Consider the following 16,522-nt stretch of genomic DNA (forward strand, 5'->3'; position numbering starts at 1 on the left):
ATAACTGCAACTAAACATTTCCGGTAACTGTTGATCAGTCCTGCACACCAGCTTGGAGGAATTTTAGCCCATTCCTCCGTACAGAACAGCTTCAACTCTGGGATGTTGGTGGGTTTCCTCACATGAACTGCTCGCTTCAGGTCCTTCCACAACATTTTGATTGGATTAAGGTCAGGACTTTGACTTGGCCGTTCCAAAACATTAACTTTATTCTTCTTTAACCATTCTTTGCTAGAACGACTTATGTGCTTAGATTGTGACACACTTAGAAGACACACGTTTACATGCACGTCCAAATCGAGCTGCTGTTGGTAATCGAGCAAAGGGTCCCAGCAGGGGTGCCAGAGAAATCCAATCCTACATGCACAAGTGAAATCGGGCTATTGTGCAAGGTGCATTGTGCACCCGAGCCACAGGTGGCGCTACACGCCCCATCGTGTTGGTACACTTCCGCTTGTCGTCATGAAGAAGAGCTATAGTGTTGCCAGATACTGCTGACGTTTTCCAGCCCAAAACATGTTCAAATCCGCTAAAATGCACTTAAAACCCCCAATCTGGCAACACTAGCAGTTCCGTGTTCAAGCTGTTAGGCTTGCTCTAATAGACTGTATGGCTACAAACTGTCCGGCGCAGACCACTGTTTTGTAAGACAACTTATTTTGCACAATAATATTTTTCTAAAGTCCATTTTTTGCTTACAAAAAAATATATATTTTTGCTTACAATTTAACTTATGTCTTAATAAACACACAAAAAGGTCAATTGTTTTGTTTTTATTGACATTCTTCAGATGTTGGACACACATATATATATATATATATATATATATATATATATATATACACACACACAAATACAATGACTTGTTTATGTACACAATTCACAGCTATGCAACAGCTGTACAGATGTATTTGGTGATACAGTAAGTGAGCTAAATTTTAACAGCGCAAACAATGCCACAAAAAGGAAAGATTCATGCCGTTGTCATGATTCGTTGTCATGCCGACCGAGGCTGTTGTGTTTCCCGCTTGTGGTCTCGTCACTCGTCACTTCCGGAAGTAGCTCGACAACTAGCTCGACAGGGTATACATGCACAAAGTAGCTCGGCAGAAATCGCATAAACTAGGTCGTGTAGCTCGATTCCGAGAAATCAAGTTCGGTTCAATTTCAGCCGAATTAAGGTGTATACATGGCATTTTGAACTTCGATTTCAGTCGAGCAACGGCAGAAATTCGATTCTCTCTATGTGCATGTAAACGTAGTGACTTAGATTGTGTGCTTAGATCTTTGTTGGTCGACCACTCCTGGGGAGGGTAACAATGGTCTTGAATTTCCTCCATTTGTGCACAATCTGTCTGACTGTGGATTGGTGGAGTCCAAACTCTTTAGAGATGGTTTTGTAACCTTTTCCAGCCTGATGAGCATCAACAACGCTTTTTCTGAGGTCCTCAGAAATCTCCTTTGTTCATGCCATGATACACTTCCACAAACATGTGTTGTGAAGATCAGACTTTGATAGATCTCTGTTCTTTAAATAAAACAGGGTGCCCACTCACACCTGATTGTCATCCCATTGATTGAAAACACCTGACTCTAATTTCACCTTCAAATTAACTGCTAATCCTCGAGGTTCACATACTTTTGCCACTCACAGATATGTAATATTGGATCGTTTTCATCAATAAATAAATGGCCAAGTATAATATTTTTGTCTCATTTGTTTAACTGGATTCTCTTTATCTACTTTTAGGACTTGTGTGAAAATCTGATCATGTTTTAGGTCATATTTATGCAGAAATATAGAAAATTCTAAAGGGTTCACAAACTTTCAAGCACTACTGCATAGTGTGTGAATTTTGACAGGTTAGTGTTGTCTCAATTTGAACACGGCAAGTTGTGCACTTGCTGGAAAATGACGATCACAATATTTGACCATGATTGTCACAAAACCTGCCAAAAATATCTGGCAGCTTTTTTTGCTTGTCTCTTAGTGTGCATAGATATTTCATGCAACATGGAAATTATGTCATCATCAGTATCAACGGCATGCCTTCCTCCGACTAGCTGAAAATAGGCTAGTGGTCCGTCCCCTTCCATCACGTTGCCAAGATGGCGAGCAGTGAGGCTGAGAAGTGCACAGCGTTAGACACTCAACATTTTGACCAAGTGTACACCATCTACCATCTGGGTACTCATAGTGCACTGCATGTTTCCGTTCTTGTGAGTGTGACCACACTAAAAATAGCAAGTATACGTACAGAAGGACGCAAATTGAGACACAGCGCTTCTCTTAAATTACAGTGACTTACTAGATAAAAAATCCTTCTTCAAAAACCATGTACTATAAATAAGGCATGTGATCAACTTAAGTAACTAAGCTTGTGTGTGTGTAGTTCTCCAGGTTCAGGTGGAGAGGTGATGGGACTGCAGGTGGATTACTGGACATGTCAGGGTGCAGAGAAGAAGAAGGACGGAGAGAAAAGAGATGTGGGGATGAAGAACACGCTGAAGAGCAACTTCCGCTCTCTGCAGGTCTCACGCATCCCCAGTGGAGGAGAGCTCACGCCACCTCACGGCATGGCCATGACCGTCGTCATGAAAGAGAAAAATAAGAAAGGTGACACAAACACAAACACTACTCACCACCCTTCAAAGCTTCCCACATGAGCTTTTTCAGCAGGCACCAGTTCTTAATTTATACGTGGTTAAGAGTTCATTAAAAATAAAGCACACTTTTGTGTTTGTGCTTTGGGTATAAAGAGCCGAACAAGTTACAGTACACTCATAAAGCCTGTGGGAAAACCAGGCTGCATGAAGAAACCTGATAATGGTGTTCGAAAGCGAGTGTTGTCATGGTTACCATCATGCCATGAAATAAAAGGGGATACAACAGCAAAGTGAACCTGTGTTACCAAAGATTTTAGAATATTTTATATACCAAGATAGAGCAACATAATTCATCTCTCTGGGAGCAAAAGTGGAACAGTTCCGGTCTTGTAAGTGGGCGTGCCACCTTATGTCACAAAAAAAATTTTCCTGCGGAGGTTGACAAGGTGGGTGGCACGGTGGTGTAGTGGTTAGCGCTGTCGCCTCACAGCAAGAAGGTCCGGGTTCGAGCCCCGTGGCCGGCGAGGACCTTTCTGTGTGGAGTTTGCATGTTCTCCCCGTGTCCGCGTGGGTTTCCTCCGGGTGCTCCGGTTTCCCCCACAGTCCAAAGACATGCAGGTTAGGTTAACTGGTGACTCTAAATTGAGCGTAGGTGTGAATATGAGTGTGAATGGTTGTCTGTGTCTATATGTCAGCCCTGTGATGACCTGGTGACTTGTCCAGGGTGTACCCCGCCTTTCGCCCGTAGTCAGCTGGGATAGGCTCCAGCTTGCCTGCGACCCTGTAGAACAGGATAAAGCGGCTAGAGATAATGAGATGAGATGAGGTTGACAAGGTATAACTGCAGGTCGTGAAACGAAGTAAGTTTTTTGTGAAACAGATCACTGTGGTCTGAGTGATCATATGTAACTGGGAACACGCTGCAAAGTTCTCCAAATACCAGTTAAACCTCCCAGAGAGAAATAATGGCCAGTGTTTGGTGAAATCCATGGAACTCCTCCTCTTCTTTCAGCTGTTCCCGTTAGATGTCACCACAGCTGATCTTCATCATCCGCATAGTTGATTTGGCATGAGTTTTAGGTTGGATGCTCTTCCTGACACAACCCTTCCCATTTATCTGGGCTTGGGACCGGCACTGAGAATGCACTGGCTTGTGCACCTCAGTGGCTGGATTAAATCCATGGAACTTTGAGGGGACTGATCTCCCCATTATACAGACCAGTGACCAAGTGCTCCATTAAAGACAGTGAGGAAATCCATGGAACTCCTCATTGTCTTTAATGGAGCGCTGCGTCACTCTGGTCTTTGTAACGGGGTGATTGGTCCCCCCTCCCTCTTCCAAAAGTCGAACAAGGAAGTGGTCACATGTCTACAGCTCTCGCTCCACCTCAATTCTCTCTGGTGTAACCCACTGGAATTTTGAAATTGGTTGTGATGGTGATTTGAAGAGTTTCTTGGAGATACAGTAGGCAGACTGCTTGAGAGAAGGAACTGCTAGCCAGTCAGAGTTGTAGTCGAGTCATTAAACCTCGAGTCCAAGTCCAGTCTTGAGTCCCCAGTGTTCAAGTCAGAGTCAAGTCCGTCATTAAAAAAATTCCGAGTCGAGACCGAGTCGAGTCCACTATTGATCCGAGTCGAGTCCGAGAACAAGACTCCAACCGCACCATTTGACGGTGGCTGTTTTAGCGCCATAAACATTAGTTTGTTCCTGAACATGACGTATGAACAGGTGAATGTGCTTCTCTTTATCAGGGATTGTGAAATATTCTGTCAGAGATGGTTGGGAGACGGATGTAAGTGCAGGAGATGTGTTTATTAATACAAGTGAAGACAGGTAAATAATCCGGAATGGCAGGCAAAATTGTAAAAAACAGGCAACAGATCGAGCGAGGCATAAACAGGCTATCGTAGACTCGGCAGAATCAAAGACGAGAAACAAGAAATCAGGGATCAGGAAACCAAACAAGGAAATAAGGCTCCGTAATGTGTCAGCAACGCAACTCAATACTTTGCAAAGTAAGTGTGTTTTCACAGTTTTTATATAGGCGTGCTGATCGCACCTTAATCCTGTGCAGGTGTGAGTTGTTTAGGGCGTGCGTGCGAGCGAGAGTCTGCTTGGTGCGCGCGCTGTCCGGAGCGCGACCGAGAGTCTACCTGATGCACATGCCAGAGCGTGCAGGTGTGACACTCTTGCACAAAATTAGTACAAAAATTAATGTAGATATAAATATCTTATGCCAAATTATTATGGCATGTTACAAAAAAATAAAGAAAAAAATCAGAGTCCTCATCTCCAATTTACGAGTCCGAATGCAGTTAATGCACGAGTCCAAGTCACAAGTCCTTAAAATTAGGGCACGAATCGGACTTGAGTCCGAGTCCTGGACTCGAGCATTACAAGCCTGGTCAGTCATAGCATAGGAGGTGGGATTTATCAGAAAACAGATGAACTTTTGGGCCAAATTTCAAAAGCTGTTTCAGTATTTACATGGGGAAAGTTATACTTATTCAGAAATGGGTTATGCATGTGCGTAAGTCAATTTTCTCTATGCGCCATTCAGATGATGCAAATTAACTGCATATATTTCATGCTTGTAAGGTTGCCAGAGTTTCTTTAGCAGAAACATCTGTGATGTATTTTTTTTAATAGCATCTAAACCACCACCTTTAAACACAAGCAATTGTTTTTGAGCACAAAAATCAGGGATAGAAAATGTGGACCGAAGACGCTGTTTAATTATTTGCTGTCGAATATAATACGGTGCAACATAAATGCAAAAGCAAATTTTAAAAAATGAAAAGTGGAAAGGTTAACGTGATGGTATATGATAAAGGTGGCATGGTGGTGCAACAGTTAGCACTGTCGCCTCACAGCAAGAAGGTTATGGGTTCGAAACTCTTAGCCGATGGCGGCCTTTCTGTGTGGAGTTTGCATGTTCTCCCCATGTCTGTCCGGGTTTCCTCCGGGTGATCCGGTTTCCCCCACAGTCCAAAGACATGCAGGTTAAGTAAAATACCCAGCCACTGTGGTTGTACAAGCCAGTGTGTACTTGGTGCTGGTCCCAAGCCCGGATAGATTGGGGAGGGCATCTGGTGTAAAAACCTATGCCAAATCAAATATGCAGGTCATGATAATCTGCTGTGGCGACCCGTAATGGGAGCAGCCAAAAGAAGGTGGCAAGTATTGAAAAATCAAATAGGATTTGATCAAATAGGAGTCAAGTATATTATTAATTATACTGCTGTGTGAATAGACCTATTTGTTATTATCATATTAATCACTGAAAGCTTGGTTTATTTTAACAATATGGCTTCAGTCCTTTTTATCTAGCGCTGTATAAAATAGCACTTGAGCCAGCACATCCCATTATTTTGCATTTTATTTTTTATATTGTGTTCTGACTCTTAACTGTGCACGTTCTTTTTTTCACGTAGTTCACACAAGAGTGCATATGGTGCATTTATTGTGTTTGTGATTTCTCCGTGTGATTTATTGGAGTTGACGCAGCAGGCCACGGTGAGCATTTTGTGCCCCTCTCTGTTTGTAGTGATTTTCCTCAGCAAGAAGCCGAAGGAAAAGGATGTGGACTCGAAGAGCCAGGTGATCGATGGTATTAGTAGGCTGATCTGCACGGCCAAACACCAACACACCATGCTGAGAGGTAAAGAATGACACACACACAAACACATGCACACACACAAACACACCATCCTTGGATGAATAATGCAAGACCAGATTTGATTAGTTCACAGTAGGGGGAACATTATAAAAAATTCAGGGCATCATGATGATAAGCAAACAAGCCAGTATTTCTAAACAAGCCAGTGTCGTGGTTTTCTAACATTTGTACTGATGTCATTGTTTTATCAGAGTTTTCTTTGCTTTTCACATAATCAGGTTTTTATTAATCAGGCAAAGGACAATCATAATTTTTTGGCTTCCTCGATTAATTAGTAAATATGACATTAATGAGCTTAGCAATAGTAGGCTTCATTCTTACAATGGTGCTTGAAAGTTTGTGAACCCTTTAGAATTTTCTATATTTCTGCATAAATATGACCTAAAACATCATCAGATTTTCACACAAGTCCTAAAAGTAGATAAAGAGAACTCAGTTAAACAAATGAGACAAAAATATTATACTTGGTCATTTATTTATTGAGGAAAATTACATATCTGTGAGTGGCAAAAGTATGTGAACCTTTGCTTTCAGTATCTGGTGTGACCCCCTTGTGCAGCAATAACTGCAACTAAACATTTCCGGTAACTGTTGATCAGTCCTGCACACCGGCTTGGAGGAATTTTAGCCCATTCCTCCGTACAGAACAGCTTCAGCTCTGGGATGTTGGTGGGTTTCCTCACATGAACTGCTCGCTTCAGGTCCTTCCACAACATTTCCATTGGATTAAGGTCAGGACTTTGGCTTGGCCATTCCAAAACATTAACTTTATTCTTCTTTAACCATTCTTTGGTAGAACGACTTGTGTGCTTAGGGTCGTTGTCTTGCTGCATGACCCACCTTCTCTTGAGATTCAGTTCATGGACAGATGTCCTGACGTTTTCCTTTAGAATTCGCTGGTATAATTCAGAATTCATTGTTCCATCAATGATGGCAAGCCGTCCTGGCCCAGATGCAGCAAAACAGGCCCAAACCATGATACTACCACCACTATGTTTCACAGATGGGATAAGGTTCTTATGCTGGAATGCAGTGTTTTCCTTTCTCCAAACATAACGCTTCTCATTTAAACCAAAAAGTTCTATTTTGGTCTCATCTGTCCACAAAACATTTTTCCAATAGCCTTCTGGCTTGTCCACATGATCTTTAGCAAACTGCAGATGAGCAGCAATGTTCTTTTTGGAGAGCAGTGGCTTTCTCCTTGCAACCCTGCCATGCACACCATTGTTGTTCAGTGTTCTCCTGATGGTGGACACATGAACATTAGCTAATATAAGAGAGGCTTTCAGTTGCTTAAGTTACCCTGGGGTCCTTTGTGACCTCGCCGACTATTACATGCCTTGCTCTTGGAGTGATCTTTGTTGGTCGACCACTCCTGGGGAGGGTAACAATGGTCTTGAATTTCCTCCATTTGTACACAATCTGTCTGACTGTGGATTGGTGGAGTCCAAACTCTTTAGAGATGGTTTTGTAACCTTTTCCAGCCTGATGAGCGTCAACAACGCTTTTTCTGAGGTCCTCAGAAATCTCCTTTGTTCGTGCCATGATACACTTCCACAAACATGTGTTGTGAAGATCAGACTTTGATAGATCCCTGTTCTTTAAATAAAACAGGGTGCCCACTCACACCTGATTATCATCCCATTGATTGAAAACACCTGACTCTAATTTCACCTTCAAATTAACTGCTAATCCTAGAGGTTCACATACTTTTGCCACTCACAGATATGTAACATTGGGTCATTTTCCTCAATAAATAAATGAGCAAGTATAATATTTTTGTCTCATTTGTTTTACTGGGTTCTCTTTATCTACTTTTAGGACTTGTGTGAAAATCTGATGATGAGATGAGATATAGAAAATTCTAAAGGGTTCACAAACTTTCAAGCACCACTGTAACTGACTCCAGTGCATTAAATTACAAGTTGCACATGAACACTTTGTGTTTGGTTGCATATTATTATTATAACTTGTTTGTTTATTTATACTGTAATGGTGATTATGTTTAGCATCTATAGGACTAACACTCAGGAAAAGTGAGTAAGGATTTCAATCCATATAGTGGGAAAGAAAATAGTGTTTTACTTTATTTAAAATTACAAGTGCAGTAAAACTGTTTGACCGTGAATGTAATATAATATTCTTTTAGTCTGTTTGAGGCAACATATCACCTCAGTGTACTGGTACAGAGTAACCACAGGTTCACATTTTCTAACCAGTATATTATCACACATACTGTAGGTGTAGTTTTCACATAACGGGGGACTTGGAACATCCAACTCTTAACTCTCTCAACTTTTAACATTAGTTCCAGAAAAATCAATATATTGTGTAGGTCTGGAACACCCAGCAGTCATAATCTCATCTCATCTCATTATCTGTAGCCGCTTTATCCTGTTCTACAGGGTCGCAGGCAAGCTGGAGCCTATCCCAGCTGACTACGGGCGAAAGGCGGGGTACACCCTGGACAAGTCGCCAGGTCATCACAGGGCTGACACATAGACACAGACAACCATTCACACTCACATTCACACCTACGCTCAATTTAGAGTCACCAGTTAACCTAACCTGCATGTCTTTGGACTGTGGGGGAAACCGGAGCACCCGGAGGAAACCCACGCGGACACGGGGAGAACATGCAAACTCCACACAGAAAGGCCCTCGCCGGCCACGGGGCTCGAACCCGGACCTTCTTGCTGTGAGGCAACAGCGCTAGCAGTCATAATCATAACTGAAATATAAGTATAACATGTGGTGGTTCTGTTATGATTTGCTTGTATAGTATGTATAAGAACAGCCTGCAAACCACATCACTTATGTACACACGCACATACGCGGAAGACTATTCAGGCTTTCAGAAATTGAAGAAAGACAAACAGCTGAAAATACTACACCAGTTATGGATCCCAGTGCAGGATCGGTTTTACGGAATCTGCCGCCAAGTTTATTTGACTTGATATCTGATATGTCAGAGATTGTCAAATGGTGAACTGCAGTCCCCATGTGGATTCAGCAAAATTTCAGCAAGCAAAAACTTTAAAAAGTGCTGAAGCAGAGTCGATTTTATCTGGTTTGATTAAAACGAAATAAAAACTACTGTCCGTCATTCAGAGTTTTTTCTAAACATGAACCAGCTCAGCTTCTATAACAGATCCTCTGTTGAGGCTTATCCAGTGACATGCATTTATGTAAATTATTTAACTGAAGTTGTCGGCCCGGAGACTTGCTACAGGGCGAAACACATCAGCTCAGAAAGGGGTGTGGTTTCATAGATGTCATAGTTTTTACATTTCATTTACCATCTCTGGTTTGATTAGCAAACTGATGACATGCGTGTTTCAAAAGAAATCGATTATGAAAACATAATGTTGGATAAAGACATGTGCAAATTCAAACAGACGTGTCTCATCTGTTCAGAGTCTGTGGCACTAGTCCAAAGTAGTAACCTGAACCAAAATACAATCGCTTCCAACTGTCTTATTAATCAACCTGAGCTACTCCAGTGAAAAGGTAACTGCTATCGCCATTCAGTCATGTTAGTTCATTATCTGGAGTTTTGTAAGCAAGGTGTTTTATGCAGTAGGGTCTTTACAAATTTTAGTTGAACACCCCCGTGCCCTGTGTCACTGCTGAGCATCACACTAGCTGCTACGCTGTTTTCCTTACTGACGCGTTTTTTGCAGTCTACAGAAATGAACTATTGCTAACTGACTGACTGACTCTGACGGAGTCCCTTTACTGTTCAAGACCTTTTTTTTTCCAAGGTTGAAAGCTGAAACCGTACAAGTTTGTTTACACTCGTATTGTGTGAACAGAGTGGTGGAGCAAGGCCACAAGATGTAAACACTGATCATAATGGTGCAATTATTATTACTATTACAACCCTGATTCCAAAAAAGTTGGGACAAAGTCCAAATTGTAAATAAAAACGGAATGCAATGATGTGGAAGTTTCAAAATTCCATATTTTATTCAGAATAAAACATAGATGACATTATAAATGTTTAAACTGAGAAAATGTATCATTTAAAGAGAAAAATTAGGTGATTTTAAATTTCATGACAACAACACATCTCAAAAAAGTTGGGACAAGGCCATGTTTACCACTGTGAGACATCCCCTTTTCTCTTTACAACAGTCTGTAAACGTCTGGGGACTGAGGAGACAAGTTGCTCAAGTTTAGGGATAGGAATGTTAACCCATTCTTGTCTAATGTAGGATTCTAGTTGCTCAACTGTCTTAGGTCTTTTTTGTCGTATCTTCCGTTTTATGATGCGCCAAATGTTTTCTATGGGTGAAAGATCTGGACTGCAGGCTGGCCAGTTCAGTACCCGGACCCTTCTTCTACGCAGCCATGATGCTGTAATTGATGCAGTATGTGGTTTGGCATTGTCATGTTGGAAAATGCAAGGTCTTCCCTGAAAGAGATGTCGTCTAGATGGGAGCATATGTTGCTCTAGAACCTGGATATACCTTTCAGCATTGATGGTGTCTTTCCAGATGTGTAAGCTGCCCATGCCACACGCACTAATGCAACCCCATACCATCAGAGATGCAGGCTTCTGAACTGAGTGCTGATAACAACTTGGGTCGTCCTTCTCCTCTTTAGTCCGAATGACACGGCATCCCTGATTTCCATAAAGAACTTCAAATTTTGATTCGTCTGACCACAGAACAGTTTTCCACTTTGCCACAGTCCATTTTAAATGAGCCTTGGCCCAGAGAAGATGTCTGCACTTCTGGATCATGTTTAGATACGGCTTCTTCTTTGAATTATAGCGTTTTAGCTGGCAACGGCGGATGGCACGGTGAATTGTGTTCACAGATAATGTTCTCTGGAAATATTCCTGAGCCCATTTTGTGATTTCCAATACAGAAGCATGCCTGTATGTGATGCAGTGCCGTCTAAGGGCACCCAGTATGGTTTTCTGGCCTTGACCCTTACGCACAGAGATTCTTCCAGATTCTCTGAATCTTTTGATGATATTATGCACTGTAGATGATGATATGTTCAAACTCTTTGCAATTTTACACTGTCGAACTCCTTTCTGATATTGCTCCACTATTTGTCGGCGCAGAATTAGGGGGATTGGTGATCCTCTTCCCATCTTTACTTCTGAGAGCCGCTGCCACTCCAAGATGCTCTTTTTATACCCAGTCATGTTAATGACCTATTACCAGAGGTGGGACAAAGTCACTAATGTGCAAATCACAAGTAAGTCTCAAGTCCTACCACTCAAGTCCGAGTCAAGTCACAAGTCAAGGCACTTTTGACCAAGTCAAGTCCAAGTCCAAGTCCTACCCAAGCCAAGTCGAGTCCAAGTCCAAGTCTCATTTTTTTCCAAGTCCCTAACAAGTCACCATTTATTCTACAGGCAATCAACACATTTTTGATCACAAATGTATTACCTCTCCACACTGCAGTGTATGTCCTCCTTTTCCAGTCACCTTGGATAAAAATGTCTGCTAAATGTAATGTAATGTCAATGATTCATAGAGTCAGCATAAGTAACTACAGTACACCCATTCTTTTCCATTTTAAAATGTTTTAGAGCTTGTGCCCCAAGACAATCAAAGAATCTCAGAGGAGACAATGATTAGTTAGTTAACGTTAGTAAAGCATCCTAAATTTTCAGTGAGTTTAGTTTGAGTGAGTCAGTGTACATCTGAGGCTAAGGGTGTGAGAATGAGTGAAAGTATGACCATTTCCTTAAATTTTTTATTGGAAAATTAGTGAGAAATTAAAACAAAATTCTAAACAAAACTAGTACTGGTACTGTGTAACAAAAATCATTTTCTTTTCATTTCATTTATGTCATTTTTCACATACAAATGCTTTTCATGTGCATTTTAAGACATGAAACTCAAAGTCCAAGCTAACAGATGATCTGTGTACTTTTAGAATCAAAGAATGGTTTTCCTTCTGAAGTTAGGCACTGTCCCAACATACAACATGACATGCCTTTAACACAATACAACGTGGCTTGAGTACGTTTGTGTGTGTGAGAGAGACCAACTAACTGACAAAAAATTCCGGAAATATCTGTTCTCCACTACTGAGAGAGGGATGTTGCATCCAATGACCAAATCTGTTAGTATTGAATTTGTGATGGCTTTTTGTTGTGGGTGGGTAGCATTGTACTGTCTATCTTTTGCAGTAAGGAATCCAGAAATGGACGGCTGCTCTGTCTCACTTGGGATGATGTTGTTCTTCAGATATTCTGCAAATCTAAACAAGAAAAAAAAATGTAAAATTAGTAGGCCTATTTGTTTTCTGTTTTTAATCATGTAGACATTAACATGTTTTTATCATTTTCAATATCAAAGTCTGAGTTCATTTAATCTGAACATATTTGTTTATACACAGTATAATGTTTAATACAAGCCAGCCAGGATGTTCCCAGTTTAGCTAGACCACAATGCATTCACTAAACACTCGCTAAAATACCGGTAGCCTCAGTAAACACAGAACGTTGTGACGATGTAGCCAGAATCAGAGTCCTCTAGGGCTCTGGCCAGAATGTGAGAATGAAGCCCTGGCAACATTCTAGAGAGCCGTATAATAAAGTAGAATAAACAGTTGTTGTGAATTTCAGAATATTCAGCGGAATCCTCCAGATCCAGGTTGCGTGCTTTTGGCGAATTTGGTTTCTCGCCAGAGACTAATAAATGCACTGGTAAAGCCACGCTATGTAGAGGCATTGTGTGCCCTGTCGTTTGGGTAAGACTGTGGGATAATGCTTCGCGTCGGAGTAGGCTACACTCCAATCTGTCGGGATGTACTGCGCTATAAAACGTCAGCTGAGCTTAGGGCTGTGCCGATAGACGATGCCATCGTCCATCGACGATGGTGGTCATCCATCACGATGGAGAGCCACCATCGTGATACCACGCCCCCTCCTGTCATAAACATGCATATACGGTATCATCTGGGCCTATTTAACCTAAAAAGTTAGTTTTTTGTTAGTTTAGTTAGTTTTGTTTAATATATAAATATATTATATAACATATATATAAATACATAATTATATAAATAATTATAAAGTAATATCCTATTACCGCTTGTTCACGTAGGCTATAGTGCAGGGACGTGCTAGTGAACATAACGTGGTTACACAAACAGACAGTATGCTACTAATAATAAATTTCGACTTCATTTTTTAGCCTACACTATACTTTTAATGTAAAATTTGTCATGTTGTTCAAACAAATAGCCACTATTAACGACTTCAGTCGGGAAATATTGAACCTTATCAAACGGCAGTGAAGCGCAGACTTCGGCAGAAGTCAAATAACTTTAATCTGGTAAATAGGCCTACTTTCAGACACAAAATGATCCACTCTAAGCCATAATGTCAAACCAAATGGAAGAATGAAGGTGATTCTGATAAATGTAAAGACAGTAAAAAAAAACAATAGTAAATCATGATTTTAAAAGCTGGTGCAATAATTCAAACACTAATAAATTGGAAAAATTAGCGCGTTCAAGTGCGCACTAAAGGCCGAAACGCATCTTCAATTGATATGGTGTAAATAAACAATGAGTAATAGCTTAAGTGTAGTTTCTTCTCATAGTTTGAATACTAGTCTTTCATTGTTAGAGCAGATTAATATCTTGCCGTGATCAGTGAGTGCTCGGGGAGGTTCATTTCCACCTGCGCTTTGCGCAGCTCATTTCTCCGAAGCCAGCTGTGCGCAAACGCAGTGTTGACTGCTCGGCAAACTCCAAACGCTCGGTCTGTACTGGCCCTCTGTTGCGCAAGCGAGTTGGTTATGGCCAGGTTCAAATTGTGCCCAAAACAACTTAACCACGGCCATTTCAATTGCCTGATGGCTGCGACAGTATTCGCCCCGTTGTTATGCAGGCGATCTTTTTCTCCTCTATTTTCCATTCGGCAAGTGTCTCGCGCAATGCGTTTTCTAAATTGTCCGCTGAATGTGTCTCTGGCATGAAACTCGTCTGCAGGCATTTGGACTGCATTGCCCACTCTCGGTCCACATAATGTACGGTAGCTGACATATAGGGCATCATGTTGCAGCTGGACCACATATCCGTTATCAAGGCCAAATATTCCACATCACCTAGCGCTTTTTTTTCCTTTACGTGCCAAAGCCTCGGATGAGTATCTAATACTTTTAATAATAATAATAATGGCGGCACGGTGGTGTAGTGGTTAGCGCTGTCGCCTCACAGCAAGAAGGTCCTGGGTTCGAGCCCCGGGGCCGGCGAGGGCCTTTCTGTGTGGAGTTTGCATGTTCTCCCCGTGTCCGCGTGGGTTTCCTCCGGGTGCTCCGGTTTCCCCCACAGTCCAAAGACATGCAGGTTAGGTTAACTGGTGACTCTAAATTGAGCGTAGGTGTGAATGTGAGTGTGAATGGTTGACTGTGTCTATGTGTCAGCCCTGTGATGACCTGGCGACTTGTCCAGGGTGTACCCCGCCTTTCGCCCGTAGTCAGCTGGGATAGGCTCCAGCTTGCCTGCGACCCTGTAGAACAGGATAAAGCGGCTAGAGATAATGAGATGAGATAATAATAATAATAATATATTTAATAACGTGGTATTAAAATCCCCCCCCGCCCACGATATCATCGTCCATCACGATGTTTGCACTGTAAACATCGTCGATGCCAATTAAGGGGACATCGCACAGCCCTAGCTGAGCTTACATTTTACATAGCCCAAATGGCCCATTATTCACATTGCCTACATGACACCAGAGAGAGGAAGAGAATAGAATTGAATGTCTCTGATGACACGTAATCCCAGCACTAATAACACACATCGCACAGCGTCCATGACTTGGTGCAGAACGTAGCAAACAGTTAAACGCCTGGTTTAACTTGCATTGCTAGTCATCTCATCTCAGTGGTTTAAATGCCTTTCATGACAAGCACTGACTTTCCCACTGCAAAGAGCGAACTTCTGTTTTACATACTTAGTTTGCAGCCTGGGTAACTGTTTATTTGATTCATGTTTTATCCTTTGCTGTCCGGTTCTTATCATAAGTCTGTGTCGTTCTGACCAGAGCCTTTATAACAATCTTGTAAACGTTCTCTGCTCTGACCAAATCACCACCTTCTGGCTATGCCTTCCCAATGTGTGTTAACTGGTAGCCTAGTCCACATAATCTAACACTAGACTGAACACAAAAGCAATCCAATAAAAAAATCTACTTCACTATTTTACATTCAGCAAAGCAAAACAAATCCTTGACAGCGTTAATACATTAACACATTCCACTTCTAGCCACCAACTAGCCTGTACAGATTCTTGCTAGCTGTAGCCTAGCTTTGTTACTTACTTTTCCTTATGCAGCCTCAGGTGACGAGCGAAGTTTGATGTGGTTGACTGGCTGTCCGAAATTGTGGCTCCACATGTTCTGCACGTAGCAATGCGTTTGCCATCTGTATTGGAGTATTCTTTAAATCCAAAGGAAATTACGCGGGGAATCATGTTTTTATCCGTCCGTTCATCATTCAGCGTCATCAATGTTCAGCGTCCTCGTTGCCCATCACCGTTTGGGTTTTCATTTGAACCAGTTGAAGTGCTTGAGTGACACCTAGTGCTAGTGGATTGAGCTGCCGTAGCCTAGGACAAGGAGCTACACCGCATTCAAATAATAACGAGTGTACTTGGATTCAAAATCGAGGGGGGGAAAAAAGAATATTTATACCTGATACGCCAAGTCATTGCAAGCTAAAACTGTCAAGTCCAAGTCAAGTCTCGAGTCAACAGCATGCAAGTCCGAGTCGAGTTGCAAGTCATTCCTCATCTAGGGATTTCAAGTCTCAAGTCATCAAAATGGTGACTCGAGTCTGACTCGAGTCCAAGTCACATGACTCGAGTCCACATGTCTGCCTATTGCCAATTGACCTAATGAGTTGCAATTTGGTCCTCCAGCTGTTCCTTTTTTGTACCTTTAACTTTTCCAGCCTCTTATTGCCCCTGTCCCAACTTTTTTGAGATGTGTTGCTGTCATGAAATTTCAAATGAGCCAATATTTGGCATGAAATTTCAAAATGTCTCACTTTTGACATTTGATATGTTGTCTATGTTCTATTGTGAATACAATATCAATTTTTGAGATTTATAAATTATTGCATTCTGTTTTTATTTACAATTTGTACTTTGTCCCAACTTTTTTGGAATCGGGGTTGTATTATTATTATTATTATTATTACATTTGGCAGTGAACACTGTTAATAAATCTGATTTATGAGCTTTGTACAAAAGCG

The 16,522-nt window shown here is 41.5% G+C and overlaps 1 protein-coding gene across 2 annotated transcripts in view; it reads left to right on the forward strand.

Annotated features, from left to right (window-relative positions):
- The window catches only part of si:ch211-126j24.1 (phosphofurin acidic cluster sorting protein 2), a 207,135-nt gene that overhangs the window by 188,177 nt on the left and 2,436 nt on the right, over nucleotides 1–16,522 (forward strand). For both annotated transcript variants that reach the window (XM_060941491.1, XM_060941492.1), the window contains 2 exons: nucleotides 2,394–2,617; nucleotides 6,156–6,269. In XM_060941491.1, the coding sequence (XP_060797474.1) occupies nucleotides 2,394–2,617; nucleotides 6,156–6,269 (338 nt within the window). The remainder of the gene's footprint in view (nucleotides 1–2,393; nucleotides 2,618–6,155; nucleotides 6,270–16,522) is intronic.

This window comes from Neoarius graeffei, chromosome 15 (assembly GCF_027579695.1).
Source record: "Neoarius graeffei isolate fNeoGra1 chromosome 15, fNeoGra1.pri, whole genome shotgun sequence".
Classification (NCBI taxonomy): Eukaryota; Metazoa; Chordata; class Actinopteri; order Siluriformes; family Ariidae; genus Neoarius; species Neoarius graeffei.